The 20857-nt window shown below is 39.4% G+C and overlaps 2 protein-coding genes and 1 long non-coding RNA gene across 3 annotated transcripts in view; 1 reads left to right on the top strand and 2 right to left on the bottom strand.

Annotated features, from left to right (window-relative positions):
* Window positions 1-20857, top strand: part of LOC101166104 (zinc finger protein 385A) — an 86870-nt gene that overhangs the window by 11972 nt on the left and 54041 nt on the right. The gene's annotated exons all lie outside the window — the stretch shown is intronic.
* Window positions 3113-8401, bottom strand: LOC144981311 (uncharacterized). Its single transcript, XM_078948171.1, has 11 exons — window positions 8396-8401; window positions 7410-7562; window positions 6939-7016; window positions 6468-6545; window positions 5997-6074; window positions 5528-5605; window positions 5059-5136; window positions 4588-4665; window positions 4117-4194; window positions 3648-3725; window positions 3113-3256 (listed from the first exon to the last, which is right to left on the bottom strand). The coding sequence occupies exons 1-11, from the start codon at window positions 8399-8401 to the stop codon at window positions 3113-3115; spliced, it is 927 nt and encodes a 308-aa protein (XP_078804297.1).
* On the bottom strand, window positions 8509-15158 carry LOC144992109 (uncharacterized). The gene is made up of 5 exons (XR_013655908.1): window positions 15019-15158; window positions 13754-13874; window positions 9086-9248; window positions 8679-8871; window positions 8509-8586 (listed from the first exon to the last, which is right to left on the bottom strand). It is a non-coding gene; the product is annotated as an uncharacterized LOC144992109 (long non-coding RNA).

Below are 20857 nucleotides of genomic sequence, written 5' to 3'. Positions count from 1 at the left end.
TGCTTAAACACTGAGCACATAGTCCTGCTAAAACCTGGACCTGTCCAGTTGAGTATTACACAGGACATGTGTGTAAGAGTGATCATTAGGACAACTTCACTTCCAGTATACTAGTTTTAACAATATGTCCTGCTAATGTCAGAACCTGTCCAGTTGAGTATTACACAGGACACGTGTGTATGAGCGCTTAATGGGACAACCTGCTTTGTCCTGTTCATTCTTCTAAAGGAATTTGTATCAAATACAGGCATCCTTTACTGTAGATGTTACCAGTGATCCATGTACCTTCATACTACTCAATATTAACATGCCTAAATGTTTCTACAATTACTAAATAGGTATTTAAACTGAAATTTACCTGCGGTGTGTCGTCTGGATAGGACCCGGAAGTGGGTGGATTCTCTTCTGCTGATTGACTTGGCTTTTCTTTGGATTTCTGAGATGAAAGGATGGAGGCTGAATTAGATTCTTTGCTTAAACACTGAGCAAATAGTCCTGCTAAAACCTGGACCTGTCCAGTTGAGTATTACACAGGACATGTGTGTAAGAGTGATCATTAGGACAACTTCAATTCCAGTATACTAGTTTTAACACTATGTCCTGCTAATGTCAGAACCTGTCCAGTTGAGTATTACACAGGACACGTGTGTATGAGCGCTTAATGGGACAACCTGCTTTGTCCTGTTCATGCTTCTAAAGGAATTTGTATCAAATACAGGCATCCTTTACTGTAGATGTTACCAGTGATCCATGTACCTTCATACTACTCAATATTTAAATGCCTAAATGTTTCTACAATTACTAAATAGGTATTTAAACTGAAATTTACCTGCGGTGTGTCGTCTGGATAGGACCCGGAAGTGGGTGGATTCTCTTCTGCTGATTGACTTGGCTTTTCTTTGGATTTCTGAGATGAAAGGATGGAGGCTGAATTAGATTCTTTGCTTAAACACTGAGCACAGTCCTGCTAAAACCTGGACCTGTCCAGTTGAGTATTACACAGGACATGTGTGTAAGAGTGATCATTAGGACAACTTCACTTCCAGTATACTAGTTTTAACACTATGTCCTGCTAATGTCAGAACCTGTCCAGTTGAGTATTACACAGGACACGTGTGTATGAGCGCTTAATGGGACAACCTGCTTTGTCCTGTTCATTCTTCTAAAGGAATTTGTATCAAATACAGGGATCCTTTACTGTAGATGTTACCAGTGATCCATGTACCTTCATACTACTCAATATTATCATGCCAAAATGTTTCTACAATTACTAAATAGGTATTTAAACTGAAATTTACCTGCGGTGTGTCGTCTGGATAGGACCCGGAAGTGGGTGGATTCTCTTCTGCTGATTGACTTGGCTTTTCTTTGGATTTCTGAGATGAAAGGATGGAGGCTGAATTAGATTCTTTGCTTAAACACTGAGCAAATAGTCCTGCTAAAACCTGGACCTGTCCAGTTGAGTATTACACAGGACATGTGTGTAAGAGTGATCATTAGGACAACTTCAATTCCAGTATACTAGTTTTAACACTATGTCCTGCTAATGTCAGAACCTGTCCAGTTGAGTATTACACAGGACACGTGTGTATGAGCGCTTAATGGGACAACCTGCTTTGTCCTGTTCATGCTTCTAAAGGAATTTGTATCAAATACAGGCATCCTTTACTGTAGATGTTACCAGTGATCCATGTACCTTCATACTACTCAATATTTAAATGCCTAAATGTTTCTACAATTACTAAATAGGTATTTAAACTGAAATTTACCTGCGGTGTGTCGTCTGGATAGGACCCGGAAGTGGGTGGATTCTCTTCTGCTGATTGACTTGGCTTTTCTTTGGATTTCTGAGATGAAAGGATGGAGGCTGAATTAGATTCTTTGCTTAAACACTGAGCACAGTCCTGCTAAAACCTGGACCTGTCCAGTTGAGTATTACACAGGACATGTGTGTAAGAGTGATCATTAGGACAACTTCACTTCCAGTATACTAGTTTTAACACTATGTCCTGCTAATGTCAGAACCTGTCCAGTTGAGTATTACACAGGACACGTGTGTATGAGCGCTTAATGGGACAACCTGCTTTGTCCTGTTCATTCTTCTAAAGGAATTTGTATCAAATACAGGGATCCTTTACTGTAGATGTTACCAGTGATCCATGTACCTTCATACTACTCAATATTATCATGCCAAAATGTTTCTACAATTACTAAATAGGTATTTAAACTGAAATTTACCTGCGGTGTGTCGTCTGGATAGGACCCGGAAGTGGGTGGATTCTCTTCTGCTGATTGACTTGGCTTTTCTTTGGATTTCTGAGATGAAAGGATGGAGGCTGAATTAGATTCTTTGCTTAAACACTGAGCAAATAGTCCTGCTAAAACCTGGACCTGTCCAGTTGAGTATTACACAGGACATGTGTGTAAGAGTGATCATTAGGACAACTTCAATTCCAGTATACTAGTTTTAACACTATGTCCTGCTAATGTCAGAACCTGTCCAGTTGAGTATTACACAGGACACGTGTGTATGAGCGCTTAATGGGACAACCTGCTTTGTCCTGTTCATGCTTCTAAAGGAATTTGTATCAAATACAGGCATCCTTTACTGTAGATGTTACCAGTGATCCATGTACCTTCATACTACTCAATATTTAAATGCCTAAATGTTTCTACAATTACTAAATAGGTATTTAAACTGAAATTTACCTGCGGTGTGTCGTCTGGATAGGACCCGGAAGTGGGTGGATTCTCTTCTGCTGATTGACTTGGCTTTTCTTTGGATTTCTGAGATGAAAGGATGGAGGCTGAATTAGATTCTTTGCTTAAACACTGAGCACAGTCCTGCTAAAACCTGGACCTGTCCAGTTGAGTATTACACAGGACATGTGTGTAAGAGTGATCATTAGGACAACTTCACTTCCAGTATACTAGTTTTAACACTATGTCCTGCTAATGTCAGAACCTGTCCAGTTGAGTATTACACAGGACACGTGTGTATGAGCGCTTAATGGGACAACCTGCTTTGTCCTGTTCATTCTTCTAAAGGAATTTGTATCAAATACAGGGATCCTTTACTGTAGATGTTACCAGTGATCCATGTACCTTCATACTACTCAATATTATCATGCCAAAATGTTTCTACAATTACTAAATAGGTATTTAAACTGAAATTTACCTGCGGTGTGTCGTCTGGATAGGACCCGGAAGTGGGTGGATTCTCTTCTGCTGATTGACTTGGCTTTTCTTTGGATTTCTGAGATGAAAGGATGGAGGCTGAATTAGATTCTTTGCTTAAACACTGAGCACATAGTCCTGCTAAAACCTGGACCTGTCCAGTTGAGTATTACACAGGACATGTGTGTAAGAGTGATCATTAAGACAACTTCAATTCCAGTATACTAGTTTTAACACTATGTCCTGCTAATGTCAGAACCTGTCCAGTTGAGTATTACACAGGACGCGTGTTTGAGCGCTTAATGGGACAACCTGCTTTGTCCTGTTCATGCTTCTAAAGGAATTTGTATCAAATACAGGCATCCTTTACTGTAGATGTTACCAGTGATCCATGTACCTTCATACTACTCAATATTTAAATGCCTAAATGTTTCTACAATTACTAAATAGGTATTTAAACTGAAATTTACCTGCGGTGTGTCGTCTGGATAGGACCCGGAAGTGGGTGGATTCTCTTCTGCTGATTGACTTGGCTTTTCTTTGGATTTCTGAGATGAAAGGATGGAGGCTGAATTAGATTCTTTGCTTAAACACTGAGCACAGTCCTGCTAAAACCTGGACCTGTCCAGTTGAGTATTACACAGGACATGTGTGTAAGAGTGATCATTAGGACAACTTCACTTCCAGTATACTAGTTTTAACACCATGTCCTGCTAATGTCAGAACCTGTCCAGTTGAGTATTACACAGGACACGTGTGTATGAGCGCTTAATGGGACAACCTGCTTTGTCCTGTTCATGCTTCTAAAGGAATTTGTATCAAATACAGGCATCCTTTACTGTAGATGTTACCAGTGATCCATGTACCTTCATACTACTCAATATTAACATGCCTAAATGTTTCTACAATTACTAAATAGGTATTTAAACTGAAATTTACCTGCGGTGTGTCGTCTGGATAGGACCCGGAAGTTGGTGGATTCTCTTCTGCTGATTGACTTGGCTTTTCTTTGGATTTCTGAGATGAAAGGATGGAGGCTGAATTAGATTCTTTGCTTAAACACTGAGCACATAGTCCTGCTAAAACCTGGACCTGTCCAGTTGAGTATTACACAGGACATGTGTGTAAGAGTGATCATTAAGACAACTTCAATTCCAGTATACTAGTTTTAACACTATGTCCTGCTAATGTCAGAACCTGTCCAGTTGAGTATTACACAGGACACGTGTGTATGAGCGCTTAATGGGACAACCTGCTTTGTCCTGTTCATGCTTCTAAAGGAATTTGTATCAAATACAGGCATCCTTTACTGTAGATGTTACCAGTGATCCATGTACCTTCATACTACTCAATATTATCATGCCAAAATGTTTCTACAATTACTAAATAGGTATTTAAACTGAAATTTACCTGCGGTGTGTCGTCTGGATAGGACCCGGAAGTGGGTGGATTCTCTTCTGCTGATTGTCTTGGCTTTTCTTTGGATTTCTGAGATGAAAGGATGGAGGCTGAATTAGATTCTTTGCTTAAACACTGAGCAAATAGTCCTGCTAAAACCTGGACCTGTCCAGTTGAGTATTACACAGGACATGTGTGTAAGAGTGATCATTAAGACAACTTCAATTCCAGTATACTAGTTTTAACACTATGTCCTGCTAATGTCAGAACCTGTCCAGTTGAGTATTACACAGGACACGTGTGTATGAGCGCTTAATGGGACAACCTGCTTTGTCCTGTTCATTCTTCTAAAGGAATTTGTATCAAATACAGGGATCCTTTACTGTAGATGTTACCAGTGATCCATGTACCTTCATACTACTCAATATTATCATGCCAAAATGTTTCTACAATTACTAAATAGGTATTTAAACTGAAATTTACCTGCGGTGTGTCGTCTGGATAGGACCCGGAAGTGGGTGGATTCTCTTCTGCTGATTGACTTGGCTTTTCTTTGGATTTCTGAGATGAAAGGATGGAGGCTGAATTAGATTCTTTGCTTAAACACTGAGCACATAGTCCTGCTAAAACCTGGACCTGTCCAGTTGAGTATTACACAGGACATGTGTGTAAGAGTGATCATTAAGACAACTTCAATTCCAGTATACTAGTTTTAACACTATGTCCTGCTAATGTCAGAACCTGTCCAGTTGAGTATTACACAGGACGCGTGTTTGAGCGCTTAATGGGACAACTTGCTTTGTCCTGTTCATGCTTCTAAAGGAATTTGTATCAAATACAGGCATCCTTTACTGTAGATGTTACCAGTGATCCATGTACCTTCATACTACTCAATATTTAAATGCCTAAATGTTTCTACAATTACTAAATAGGTATTTAAACTGAAATTTACCTGCGGTGTGTCGTCTGGATAGGACCCGGAAGTGGGTGGATTCTCTTCTGCTGATTGACTTGGCTTTTCTTTGGATTTCTGAGATGAAAGGATGGAGGCTGAATTAGATTCTTTGCTTAAACACTGAGCACAGTCCTGCTAAAACCTGGACCTGTCCAGTTGAGTATTACACAGGACATGTGTGTAAGAGTGATCATTAGGACAACTTCACTTCCAGTATACTAGTTTTAACACTATGTCCTGCTAATGTCAGAACCTGTCCAGTTGAGTATTACACAGGACACGTGTGTATGAGCGCTTAATGGGACAACCTGCTTTGTCCTGTTCATGCTTCTAAAGGAATTTGTATCAAATACAGGCATCCTTTACTGTAGATGTTACCAGTGATCCATGTACCTTCATACTACTCAATATTAACATGCCTAAATGTTTCTACAATTACTAAATAGGTATTTAAACTGAAATTTACCTGCGGTGTGTCGTCTGGATAGGACCCGGAAGTGGGTGGATTCTCTTCTGCTGATTGACTTGGCTTTTCTTTGGATTTCTGAGATGAAAGGATGGAGGCTGAATTAGATTCTTTGCTTAAACACTGAGCACATAGTCCTGCTAAAACCTGGACCTGTCCAGTTGAGTATTACACAGGACATGTGTGTAAGAGTGATCATTAAGACAACTTCAATTCCAGTATACTAGTTTTAACACTATGTCCTGCTAATGTCAGAACCTGTCCAGTTGAGTATTACACAGGACACGTGTGTATGAGCGCTTAATGGGACAACCTGCTTTGTCCTGTTCATGCTTCTAAAGGAATTTGTATCAAATACAGGCATCATTTACTGTAGATGTTACCAGTGATCCATGTACCTTCATACTACTCAATATTTAAATGCCTAAATGTTTCTACAATTACTAAATAGGTATTTAAACTGAAATTTACCTGCGGTGTGTCGTCTGGATAGGACCCGGAAGTGGGTGGATTCTCTTCTGCTGATTGTCTTGGCTTTTCTTTGGATTTCTGAGATGAAAGGATGGAGGCTGAATTAGATTCTTTGCTTAAACACTGAGCAAATAGTCCTGCTAAAACCTGGACCTGTCCAGTTGAGTATTACACAGGACATGTGTGTAAGAGTGATCATTAAGACAACTTCAATTCCAGTATACTAGTTTTAACACTATGTCCTGCTAATGTCAGAACCTGTCCAGTTGAGTATTACACAGGACACGTGTGTATGAGCGCTTAATGGGACAACCTGCTTTGTCCTGTTCATTCTTCTAAAGGAATTTGTATCAAATACAGGCATCCTTTACTGTAGATGTTACCAGTGATCCATGTACCTTCATACTACTCAATATTAACATGCCTAAATGTTTCTACAATTACTAAATAGGTATTTAAACTGAAATTTACCTGCGGTGTGTCGTCTGGATAGGACCCGGAAGTGGGTGGATTCTCTTCTGCTGATTGACTTGGCTTTTCTTTGGATTTCTGAGATGAAAGGATGGAGGCTGAATTAGATTCTTTGCTTAAACACTGAGCACATAGTCCTGCTAAAACCTGGACCTGTCCAGTTGAGTATTACACAGGACATGTGTGTAAGAGTGATCATTAGGACAACTTCACTTCCAGTATACTAGTTTTAACACTATGTCCTGCTAATGTCAGAACCTGTCCAGTTGAGTATTACACAGGACACGTGTGTATGAGCGCTTAATGGGACAACCTGCTTTGTCCTGTTCATGCTTCTAAAGGAATTTGTATCAAATACAGGCATCCTTTACTGTAGATGTTACCAGTGATCCATGTACCTTCATACTACTCAATATTTAAATGCCTAAATGTTTCTACAATTACTAAATAGGTATTTAAACTGAAATTTACCTGCGGTGTGTCGTCTGGATAGGACCCGGAAGTGGGTGGATTCTCTTCTGCTGATTGACTTGGCTTTTCTTTGGATTTCTGAGATGAAAGGATGGAGGCTGAATTAGATTCTTTGCTTAAACACTGAGCAAATAGTCCTGCTAAAACCTGGACCTGTCCAGTTGAGTATTACACAGGACATGTGTGTAAGAGTGATCATTAGGACAACTTCAATTCCAGTATACTAGTTTTAACACTATGTCCTGCTAATGTCAGAACCTGTCCAGTTGAGTATTACACAGGACACGTGTGTATGAGCGCTTAATGGGACAACCTGCTTTGTCCTGTTCATGCTTCTAAAGGAATTTGTATCAAATACAGGCATCCTTTACTGTAGATGTTACCAGTGATCCATGTACCTTCATACTACTCAATATTAACATGCCTAAATGTTTCTACAATTACTAAATAGGTATTTAAACTGAAATTTACCTGCGGTGTGTCGTCTGGATAGGACCTGGAAGTGGGTGGATTCTCTTCTGCTGATTGACTTGGCTTTTCTTTGGATTTCTGAGATGAAAGGATGGAGGCTGAATTAGATTCTTTGCTTAAACACTGAGCAAATAGTCCTGCTAAAACCTGGACCTGTCCAGTTGAGTATTACACAGGACATGTGTGTAAGAGTGATCATTAGGACAACTTCAATTCCAGTATACTAGTTTTAACACTATGTCCCGCTAATGTCAGAACCTGTCCAGTTGAGTATTACACAGGACACGTGTGTATGAGCGCTTAATGGGACAACCTGCTTTGTCCTGTTCATGCTTCTAAAGTAAATGGTAAATGGTATATGGCGTATACTTGTATAGCGCCTTTCTTCCTACAAGGACAAAGTGCTTTACAGTCACAGACCCATTCACCCAGTCACACACACATTCACACACTGGTGGCGGCTCCGCTGCCAAACACAGGCGCCTGCCTACCACCAAGGAATTTTTATCAAATACAGGCATCCTTTATGGTCGATGTTACCAGTGATCCATGTACCTTCATACTACTCAATATTTAAATACCTAAATGTTTCTACAATTGCTAAATAGATATTTATACTGAAATTTACCTGCGATGTGTCGTCTGGAGAGGACCTGGAAGTTGATGGATTCTCTTCTGCTGATTGACTTGGCTTTTCTTTGGATTTCTGAGATGAAAGGATGAAGAGTAAATCATATTCTTTAATTTAAATATAGAATTATACATTATTTTAAAGCATAACAATAACTTTACAGATACCTTGATTCTCCATGGCCATTCGGAGTCACCATAATTATAGGTGATTTCTTCTCCAGGACCAATATCCTTGATTGCAAATAAACAGAGATGGGGTTCTCCATTCACTCTGGTAATGGTCATTTTGCTGTTTGGGCTCACTTCATCATCATTTATTAGTCTTCCAAGTGACCCGTCCTCTCTAGCAGCATCAATACTAAAATATGAAGCAGACAATAAGTTATGCTACATAGGGAAGTTATTGAGCACATTGAGTATTTAAGACGAAATAACATTCCTGCTACAACCTAAAACTTCCATGGAACATTACAAATGTTTAACCTTGTCTTAGACTGTATTTCATCACTAAAACTACTTTTTACCAGTAAGAGAGTAGAGATGACATTACCATTAAAAAAGAAGATACATACCATAACAACTTTCCATTGAACTGGAAATCAAACATAAAAACCTTCACGGCGTCATGGTAAACTTTCAGTCTGCTTTCTTGTTCCTTTTTTGATATGAGCTGTCCTCTGTATTCAAGAAGGAAATCTCCCTTTTGAAAGGGCCGGGAGCTGAACACACCTCGACCTACAAGTAACAAACATCACAAAGAAAGGAGAGTAATAAAAAAAGAAACAATGCAAAGTTATCATAGAGCAGGGCTCCAGACTGCGACCAAAATTTGAGAGTGTGCGACTGAATTTTACACCCAGTCGCACATGTGCCACCAGTAAATTTGCCTCCCCCGCCCTCCGTATTTTGTATACATTAAACGTGGAAGGGGCACATCAATCATCAATGAAATAATCAATGAGACGCGAGGACGGACGGACGGACAGACACACTCGCGCGAATACTCATGAGACTGGAGCACATGCGAGCGCACACTCGAGTGTCATTGAGGGATGCCTGAGGCGGCCAATGCAGGGCTCGACATAGCCATTTGTCCGCTGGCCCGGTCCTGTTTTTCGAGCAGTGCGGACCACAAGACTTTACTTTTCACTTGTCCGCTCGGGCCACTAAAATATCTAACGGTTTATATATTCTTCACCTTTTTCAATAAAGTAAATTTTGCGAAAACGTGTAGATTTACCTCGTCTTCATAATGTAGTTTTTCTGCTAGTCCTGTGTTCAGACTTCAAGGGTTTCTATGGGAAACCTTTGATCACTTCTTCTCTCCCGCCTGCGCGCGCGCGGCTTTCACTGCCGAGCACCACGCGGCACGCGCTCACTACTTTTTTTTTTCAAACTTTATTGAATGTAACAATTCAATACAAAACAATGTTAAACAGCAACAACGAAGGCACAAGCCAGTGGGTTATTATTACATTTGATTATAAATCCGACACCGTCACTGAAGAGAGACTGAAGCATGTCAGAGATGTGGAAGACATGGCAGGAATAGATAGGAATATGTTTGATGGAGTAGTGGGTATAATTAGTAGTATGGACAGCAAGATATTTAATGAATGCATTGAAGATGAAACTGTATGCACTAAGCTTTAAGCTGAATGTCAAAGAATCAAAGGCAACTCCAAATACCGGAATCTCAGACTCAAATGCAGTAGAATGTTAAACTACTTAATTTTGTTTTTCTGTACAACACTGTAAGCAGTAAGTATTTCTAGTTAGCTGAATGATCTCAGTTAGACCTGCACAATATGAGGAAAACTCGCGATATGCGATATCAGAGATTAAAATTGCGATAACGATATAATTTGCGGTATATAAACAAACAGCAAAATAACCAAATAACCATTCCCAGTTTAAAAATTATACTCCAAATGACCCACGTTGACATAGGTTACAAACATCTAACTTAACAGGGCTCCATCTGATTGGTCAACAATGTGAAGGCGTCCATCCGATTGGTCAAATGCATTAAGGGATTTATTTGATTCGTTAAATGGTTCAAGCTGCCATTAGATTGTTTTAACACATTTAAGGTTTATGATTTATTGCGATATTTGCCGTTAGAAGCACCATGAAAACTTCTGAACTAGTGTTACCTACTACACTGCAGTGCTCTCTTCAAAACATCTGAAACAGGCTAGAGCAGATTTAAGTTTGATATGGTCTATTTTCAGTCATTGAAAAGTGTAGAAATAAGTGATGTCACCAGAATGCACCAAATTGTACCATATTAAAAGTTTCCGGGTGGGCATGTCCCCGGACCCCCCTAAAGTTGCAAGCACCTGCGGAGCGGCGGGTCCCGCTATGCGCGGTGTCGGGCCAGTAACTTTCAGGCAGGGCCAGTAAGTTTCAAAAACTACTGGCCCTGTGGGCCAGTGCAAATTTCTGGGCTATGTCAACCCCTGCAATGCGTGTGAGAAGAATAGGGAAAGTTACTGTAAGTGGCTAAAATGCGTGGAGGGGGAGGGGCCTAGAGATAATCGAGTGCGCGTTAACATCTGTGGGAAGGAAACAGAGACAAATATCATCACAACCTGATATGTGCGTCTGAGCTATGAGCAAGCAAACTATTGATTCGTTCTTCTGACCTGCGGCTAGTGTACCAGTGCCAGTCTACAGCAGGGGTCTCTAACTCGCAAAGCAAACCACGGCTCTCATCATGCACGGCTGTTACGGCAGCACACCACTCCCGCGGGAGATGGTCAGCTGAGGAGAATAAATGTCCCACACGTTCATGCGTGACAGCTAACGGGGCTCTAGCATTAAACACGTGTGAGCGACAACATGATTTAAAAAACCGGCGGGGAAAGTGCAACAATAGACGTGTTTAAGATGAACCAGTGCCCTGGGGGGGGGGGGGGGGGGGGGGACATGAGGGCAAAGCTGCAGCAAGACTGAAGGACAACAGGAATTAGGAGTTGTCCTTAACATTCAATTTTGATTTGATTTGATTTTTTTTTATTTGAAATGGTTTATTTCAAGCAATCAAATAGAAGTTATACACAGAAGCAATATAATCATCAGTTATACATTCATACAGTAACTAATCAAACTTAGGATAATTAGACATAATTAATAAATATTGCTTGAAAGGGAGTGGAAGGAAGCGAACTTATATAATTCCACCCCGTTATACTATAACCATTTTATTACATGATTTATCAATATCCGGTTCCTAGGTTTTATCAGACAGAATTAAGAATCATAAGGTATCAATAAGGCACATGCCAAAGATGAATTACTTAAGTACTACGTCAAAAATAACTATTTTAGAAATTAACATGGCAAATGCAGCATCTGAAATATATGCAAATTATGTTACTTTTAAAAGTCTCTCATATGCTTTAAAAAATAATACTATACCAGTAAAATAGACAACACTGTTTCAGGAATTTTCATGGCAAAATTTCATCAAGTATCAAAAGTTAAAAACATGTGCAAAGTTATGCTACATTAGGAAAGATTTTTGAATCAATTTATCAATTTTAGGAGCTAGTGAAGTAATATCATCAAAAGTCAATCAATTTAAAAATTTTCAAAAGTGATTAATCATTTGTTTTACTCTTTTTATATATATATATATATTTTTTTATAATAAAGTAATACTGTTGGGGAAAAATAAAAAGGGTCCATAAACTGTCGAATTGTCCAAGGTTGGCATTTCTTCTTTTACTGATAACAGCTGATCTCCTGGGTTCAAAACAGAGTTTATAGTTCTCTTCGATGTTATGTCTGCAGACATTAGATTCAGATCCATATCCTTCTTCAGCTGATATCAGCTGCGGTGAAAGTTGAGGTCAAGTTGTCTGCAGGTCAGAACTCTGCTGTTATTCAGGTGACGTCAGACGATGGAGAAAGTGATGATTCCTGGTGTCATATTTCTTGAAATTATTTGTCTTTAGTTAATTTAGTTTTAATATGCTTCTCCCCCTAAATATGATCTGTGATATTGCACCTTTTATAATTATTTTAATGTTTTGTAATGTATGTAGCCTTTTTTTAATCAGTTGGTATTTTAAATTATTTTAATTGATCAGTGAACTACAAAAAACCCATCAGGACACATGTCCCATAATGCAGTGTTTTTCAACCAGTGTGCCGCGGCACACTAGTGTGCCGTGGGAGATGGTCAAGTGTGCCGTGGTAAATTGCCCTCATTAACTGATTTAACAACATTTTCCATCTCCAGGATTTCAGTTCTTTGTTCATCCCTACAGGCCCTGATAAAACACTGAGTAGTTAGGAATATGAAAGATCGTAAAATACTTTTTTCTTTGTGTTTATTTGATTCTATTAAATACATTTTGATAAGAATGACGATACCACGATTTAGCCCCAGCTTCAGCTGTGTCAGGAAAAGTTCCGCCCCTTTAACTGTTTCCACCAATCATTCTTGGGATCTTAATCACATGTCATCAGTCTGACCAATCAGAAGTGGTTAAAGTCTTCACTTCCTTGCTCTAAATTCGCTGATAAAGTCTATTTGGTGTCGCCAACATGAATTTCCATCCTCTAATGTGTACATACATTTAAGTATTGTTTGAAACTGTGAAATGACTAAAAGGTTACTACGGTAATCACTTTGCTGCTAAAAACTTTTTTTATTCTAAATTTATGGTATTTTGTTTGCTATTTGTACTGTCATGACAGCGATGGTGCTGTCAGTTTAGCTTGTTGCATCTTTAAAAGTGCAGAATAAAATGTGACAATGAATTTGAAACAGCGCATTGTAATTTCGGCATCTATTATTAAAGTATTTATTCGTAATACAGTGGAGATTAGTAGATTTGGTTAGAATGTTGATTTAAGGTATGCCCCCTAAATTTTCTGGTTGTGCCCCTAAAATTTTAGTTGGGGGCCACAGTGCTCCTAGTGAAAAAAAGTTAGTCTGGAGCCCTGTATAGTGGGAACTGAATAGTCTATTTAATTCAGTTTTCTGATTGTAGATTTTTGCTTTTGGGAGTGTGTGTGAATTAGGTTGCGCAATATAAATGAAACACTTAACTAATACACAATGACCATGCCAAAAATAATCTAGATAAAACTTAATTGAGGATCTGATTTGGGATCAATATCACATACTGCAAATAATGCTCTATGACAGAAGAACCTAAATTATGTGTTTTTCATGTTGATTTCAAACATTGAAAAAAAATTGCATAAATACTTCAGTGGCTCACCTTTAAATGAATCAATGTATCTAATATCAAATCCTTCCTTATCTTCACCCAAGGAGCAATAATACAAAGCATCTTGTCTGGGATTTCTTCTAGCCCTCTGTGGCCTCTGTGCTGCCATCTCCTGCAAAGACTATGTGTTAATTCAGATTTATTTATATAGTGCTTTTCCTGCTTTCAAGCATCTCAAAGTGCTTTCCACAGTAACATAAATAACAGTAATACGAAAAAGCATTCATAAATAAATAAAATAAAAACAAACAAATACATAAAAACATCAAAATCCAGCAACATGCACATCCCGCAAGTAAAATATACAATAAAATCATGTGGGCATGTAAGAACCAAGTAAAAGCTACGCTAAAAAGATTAGTTTTGAGCTTTTTCTTAAAAACCTTAATGGCTTAAGCGACTGCTATTGGGACAAGAGTCACCGTGAGACACTTATTTTAGGGATGTCTAACCAGCACCACAAAGTCCTGTAAAGACAATCATGCCATAAAGGTTGCACTGACCGGATTACATAATTATGCAAAACAGTAAATTAAGTAATTAGGTAGGCGTGGGATTTTATAAGTTTGCTTCTTCCCACTCCTTTTCAAGCAATCAAACTCTACTAACTTTAGTTAATTATCACAAAAAATGAATGAACCATATGTGACATAAGTGTGTTTTATTTTTTTCTAATCAATGCATTTAATTGTTTCTGTGATGAGTTTGAAATAATTGTGTTTTGTCCTGTATTTTTTACGCTTGAAATATACCAATCAATCATTATTGATATTAGCTAGTTGACAAGAACCTCAGTATTTACCTAAAAGTTAAAACCCCAGTCATACAGATGAACACCGAACACAGAAAACCGCACTATTTAAAGAGCACTTGATGAATTTAATGGTTTTTAAAAGGTACACATTAAACCAAAGCCATTCGGTAACATCACAAAACGAAAGTCAATGCAAAGATGTAAGCCGGCGGTCCTGGCTGCAGCAATGAAAAGCGGACAAGCTAGTTCGAAAGAGAGGCAGCGAAAGTCCGCGAAAGTGAAAAACAACAAACATTACTTGAAAGGATGTTTCTTACCTGGTCCACAGTCAGGTGATACGACATTAAACCAAAGCAATTCACACCACAAAACGAAAGTCAATGCAAAGATGTAAGCCGGCGGTCGAGCGCAATGAAAAGCGGACGAGCTAGTTCGAAAGAGAGGCGGCGAAAGTACGCGAAAGTGAAAAGAAACACACATTACTTAAAATGATGGTTCTTACCTGGTCCACAGTCAGGTGATACGTTTTGCATTAATTCCTTTCCGCTAGAGAATCTGGCTGCAGAAGAAATTATTCCGCTCGAGGATCGTTAGCCGAAAGTTCTTGATCAGATCAGATGAGGCGTACACGTGCGTACCAACCAGCGCAAACGTCCGCTACTGCCCCCTACTGCTGTGGAGTGTGAATCTTTAGTGAACCATCAGGTCTCCCAGAAGTCTGCAAGCTTTAAAACTCCCACGACTGCAATTTTGACGGGTGGCCTTCTGGCCAATGGAAGGCCAGACTAAATGATGATGTTATGTATTGATGAAAAATTCAGCTTTTTATAGACAACTGGCTTTTTTTATCCACTCCCTAAAATGACCCCTCTCTTTCAGCTCCCAAACAGTTCTTCAAGTTGCTTCTCAATTATTTTTTGCCAGGCCCCCCCTAGGAAAAAGAAAATGTTTCGCGCCCACCTAACCCCCACCCCCCCACACACTCGTGCAGTGACAATATATATATTAGGTAAATATCTATAAAAATTGTGTAAGTATACTTAAAATTGTATCTTTTAACATTAACAAAAGAAAAAAGAAAAATGAATCCTTTTTCAAATTTCAAATCATATTAACTTTATTTTGTCACACAGAAACCCTGTTCTAGTCTTAAGCAGAAAAGAAGTTTAAAGTGCCTGTATTAAAGTACTATTTGAGAAGCACTGATTTACTGATTATGACTGACAATTTTTTTATACTAAATACTAAACAAATTCAAAGTGAAATACTGGGCATGCCAACCAAAATACAATGGGCAAAAATAAATAAATACATAAATAAAAAATGTTTTAAAAAAAAGTTTTTTATTTGTATTTATTTATTTTGTCACAACCAGGGTTGGCATTGAAAATTACCAATTCCCTTAGCTTGGAGGAGCTGGTCTGAATTCTTCATTGTGTGAATGCTTCAAAGCATTCGCACAATAGTGACCCTGTTTACCTTTAGTATTGTTCTTTATATCTTTTTCTGTATTTTTTTTACATAAAATCTTGAGCACACTTTTAGCAATTTATGCAATCCTGGTATCAAAATGTTCAGCACGCTCAGGAGAAGGATGCTTAGTCTTTTGGTATTGGTAAAACCTTACGGTCTTTACGATATTACACAATTTACACCAATTGTAGCTCCCTAGAAAATGAATAGGATTTTCTTTTTAAAAACCTTTAAAAACGGTGTTTCCTTTTAAACCCTTTGGTATCAAAACACTCAGTAAGTTAAAGACATTTATGCTTGTACTTATGTTATTCGTAATTTTTACGGTTTTTAAAATTTAGTCAATTTATGCTAATTTACTAGCCTCATTGAAAATTATGGGAATTTTTTAAAAATCCTTTACAAAATGTGTTCACTTTTAAAGCGTATCCAATATTTGTATCAAAACATTAAGCAAGTTAAGCACATTTATGCTTGTATTGACAAAGTAGAGGTTGAAGCATTCATCAGTGGATCTCTTCCTAACATCGATGGGGTGTCACTCAAGTTTAGCCATCTGTTTCAGCTGAACAATTGGCTCTCCAGAGAGTGTGCTTCCAGAGGATTCCATTACATTGAGAACTTCAATACATTCTGGAAACGAAAGGACCTATTCATGGGAAGAGGCCCACACCTGAACAGAGGTGGAGCAAGAGAGTTAGTGAAGAACCTCCTCCACGCTCTGGGGCATAGAGGCCAAGGCAGTAAGGAAGGACCGAGCCAGTGTCCCAGGAACCACAGCACAACAGCAACAACAATTACCTCCACCAGCACCGGTCAATGACTTGGATCCAGCAGCACCAGCACCACAACCACCTCCATCTAAGGACTCAGCTGCACCAGCATCACAACAACCACCGCCAGCTAAGGACCCAACTGCAGAACCACAACAACAACCACCAGATTTGGCTCCAGAAATACCAACATCTGACCAGCTGTGGGCGCCGCCTGCTACATTTACTCCCAGTGAAGACTCACTTTCCTTTTCGTCCCCCCCACTTTCACCCATGGCCCTACCTAGCCATTTTGATAGCCTGATTAAGTCAGGAATTAAGATGGCTCCCCTAACACCTGTGAGCCTCACACCACACAGGAGCTCTCCTCCTACCCCTCCAGCGCCCCCTCCTTATCCTTCACCCAAAGTCCCTCCAACACGTCCTTCATCCAAAGCCCCTCCAACACGCCCCCTCCGTCGTTCACCCAAATCCCGTCCAGCTCCCGCTCCTCCTGGTCCATCACCCAAACTACCCTCAACTCAACCTCTCCTGCGCACCTCTAGACGTGCTATCCCCCAGAGCTAGGATGAAACGGGCCCCCAGTGTCCTAGGAAAGGTTATGTCAAACTGGGGCCCTGTGATGAACAACTTCCTTCTGGTGCTATACCTGTAGTTGCACCACGTAGAATGCAAAAAAGGGCAGTTAGACTGTCCAATCAAAGAAATCTAGTTCATATCCCCTGCAAGAAGGTTTTGACCAGTCCCAAGGAAACTAATCTCAAACTTGCTGCACTCAATGTCAGATCTTTATGCAACAAATCATTTTAAATCAATAATCTTATCTCTTCTTTTAATCTTGATTTTATGTTATTAACTGAAACATGGCTTGACAAAAACACAGGAAACATAGTTCTAGTTGAATCAACTCCCCCCAACTACAAACATGAATCGGAAATACGAGAAAATAAAAAGGCGTGGAGGCGTTTCTGCACTGTTTAGAGATAATATTGCAACCCGCAGACTATCATTTGGTGTGTTTTCATCATTTGAGTATGTGTCCTTTAAGATTGAGTTAAAACAAACTCCTCCCTTACTCTGCATAGTCATGTACAAACCTCCTCAGCACAGCCAGTTTCATTGATGATTTTACTGAAATGCTCTTAGTTGTGTGCACAGACTTTGATGGTCTAGTCATTACAGGTGATTTTAATGTTTATGTTGATAATGTCAATGACAGAAATGCAAAAGAGCTCAATGCTGTCCTTGAAACCTTTGATCTAATTCACCATGTGAGTTGCCCCATCCACAGCAGAGGGCACGCTCTGGACCTGCTCATCACAAAGGGGGTTAATATTTACAACGTCAGTGTGGTTGATGTTGCCCTCTCTGATCATTTCTGTGTATTCTTTGACCTGTCTGTTGCTCCCAAACCACCGCCTGGCCCTGCAGTTGTCCAAAGGAGACAAATAAATGAGAGCACTAGGGCACAGTTTGTAGAAATGATAGACCCTGAAAACACCTCTGGTGCCAATGTTGATGAAATGCTGAATTCTGTTACTTCTAGCATCTTGAATGTTCTGGATGCCATTGCCCCTATGAAGGTTAAATTGAGAAAACATAGACAGAAAGCTCCCTGGAGGAACGATGATCTAGTCAGGGCACAGAAACAACAGTGCCGCAGACCTTAGCGAAAGTGGCGCAAGTCAAAACTCCAGGTTCATTATGAAATGTATAAGGGGGAGTTGTACGCTTACAACCAGATCTTATGCAGAACAAGGGAAAGGTACTTCTCTGAAATCATTGGAAGTTGCAGCAGCAACTCTCGTGTCCTGTTCAGAACAGTAAACAGATTAACTAACCCTCCAACCCAGCTACCAATAGAACTGGTTTGCACACCAAAATGTAATGAGTTTGCTTTATTTTTTAATGACAAGGTTCAGGGCATTAAAAAAGCCATCAACTCCACAACACATATAACTATCCAACGGCCACCTACTCACTCTAAGCTGACTCACTTTGTACCTGTCACTGACCAAACTGTCCAAGAGACCATCACCCGTCTGAGCTCGTCTACATGCTGCCTTGATGTGTTACCCACTAGATTTCTAAAGTCTGTCCTGAACAGTGTGTTGCCACCAATTATTCAAATAGTTAACATGTCTCTTCAATCTGGAATATTTCCAGAGGTCTTAAAAACTGCAGTCATTAAACCTCTCCTGAAGACAAGCGGTCTTGATCCCACTGTACTGAATAATTACAGACCTATCTCTAATCTGCCATTTTTAGGAAAAGTCCTTGAAAAAGTTGTCTACCAACAGCTCACTGATTTTCTCTTATTAAACAATTCATTTGATGTTTAACAGTCAGGTTTTAGACCCCATCATAGCACAGAAACTGCTCTTATCAAGGTAACCAACGACATCCGCCTGAACAATGATGATGGCAAAGTCTCTGTCTTAATCCTGTTAGACCTGAGTGCTGCCTTTGATACTGTTGATCATGGGATCCTTTTTCACAGACTCCAAGACTGGGTTGGCATCTCTGGATCTGCCCTAAGTTGGCTCAAGTCTTATCTAGAAGACAGGAAATATTTTGTTGAAATTGGGAGTTGTGTCTCAGACTACATGGCCTTGACTTGTGGTGTGCCCCAGGGATCGATCCTGGGACCCCTTCTGTTCAACCTCTACATGCTGCCACTAGGGCAGTTAATACACAGTAATAACATATCTTATCACAACTATGCAGATGATACTCAGCTCTATGTGTCACTGACAACAGGTGAATATGGGCCGGTGGATACACTCAGCCACTGACTCCAACAGATCAGTGCGTGGATGCAGAACAACTTTCCCCAGCTAAACTCAAACAAGACCGAAGTTATTATTTTTGGCCCACAGAAACAAAGAGAAAGTGTCAGCAGCTACCTTCATTCTCTGTCTCTTAAACCCTCAAATCAAGTCAGAAATCTAGGGGTAATCATGGACTCTGACCTAAACTTTAACAGTCATATCAAGTCAGTAACATCAGCGGCATTTTACCATCTGAAAAACATTGCCAAAATCAAAAACATAGTGTCAAAGCCAGACCTGGAGATATTTATCCATGCATTTGTCTCCAGTAGGTTAGACTACTGTAACAGCCTGCTCACCGGCCTCTCCAAACGAGCTGTAAAACAGCTTTAGTACATCCAGAATGCTGCTGCTCGAGTCCTGACCAGAACCAGGAAGTATGATCACATTAGTCCTGTGCTCAGGTCTCTGCACTGGCTCCCTGTACCTCAAAGAATAGACTTCAAAGCAGCTCTGCTTGTGTACAAGTCTCTCCATGGCCGAGCACCAAAGTACATCTCTGACATGTTAGTGCCATATGAATCATCTCGTACTCTGAGGACCTCAGGGGCCGGCCTCCTGTTGATACCCAGAGTCAGAACTAAACAAGGGGAATCAGCGTTTCAATATTCTGCAGCTAAAATCTGGAACAGACTCCCTGAAGCCGTAAGACAGGCCTCTTCTGTGTTCATGTTCAAATCTAGACTTAAAACATTTCTGTTTAGCCGTGCATATGACTGAAAGGTCCTATCTGCACTTTTCTTTCCTCTCCTTCCTTTATTTTTAAATCAATTTTCAAATTTTTTCTTTTCTTTTAAAGTAAATTTTACGTTGATTATTTCTATGATGTATTGTGATTTTAATGCATTTTTCTGTTTTGTGAAGCACCTTGAATTACTTTGTGTACGAATTGTGCTATACAAATAAACTTGCCTTGCCTTGCCTTATTAATGGTATTTGTATTTTTACAATTATGATTTTTCGCAAGGTATGCCATTTTTATTTTTTATTTAATTTTTATTCATTAATAAAAACATATAATATAAACTTAAGTTGTAAACTCAAGCATGATAGAGAAGGAAAAAAAATGAAAAGGGGACAGAAACAGGAAAAACTTATTTTGTCTGGCCCTTTAACAATCAATAAATCAATCAATAAAAAAAGAAAGATACAGACACACAAGCATTCGGCTGATTCAGTATACAATAAGAGAAGATTGGGAAAGAAAAAAACAAAATCTTATAATTACATCAACCAGTGTGAAATGAACACCGTACCTCAGGGA

This window comes from Oryzias latipes, chromosome 5 (genome assembly GCF_053564925.1).
Source record: "Oryzias latipes strain Hd-rR chromosome 5, Olatipes_Hd-rR_3.1".
Lineage (NCBI taxonomy): Eukaryota > Metazoa > Chordata > Actinopteri > Beloniformes > Adrianichthyidae > Oryzias > Oryzias latipes.
This window is presented reverse-complemented; position numbering and strand designations above follow the sequence as displayed.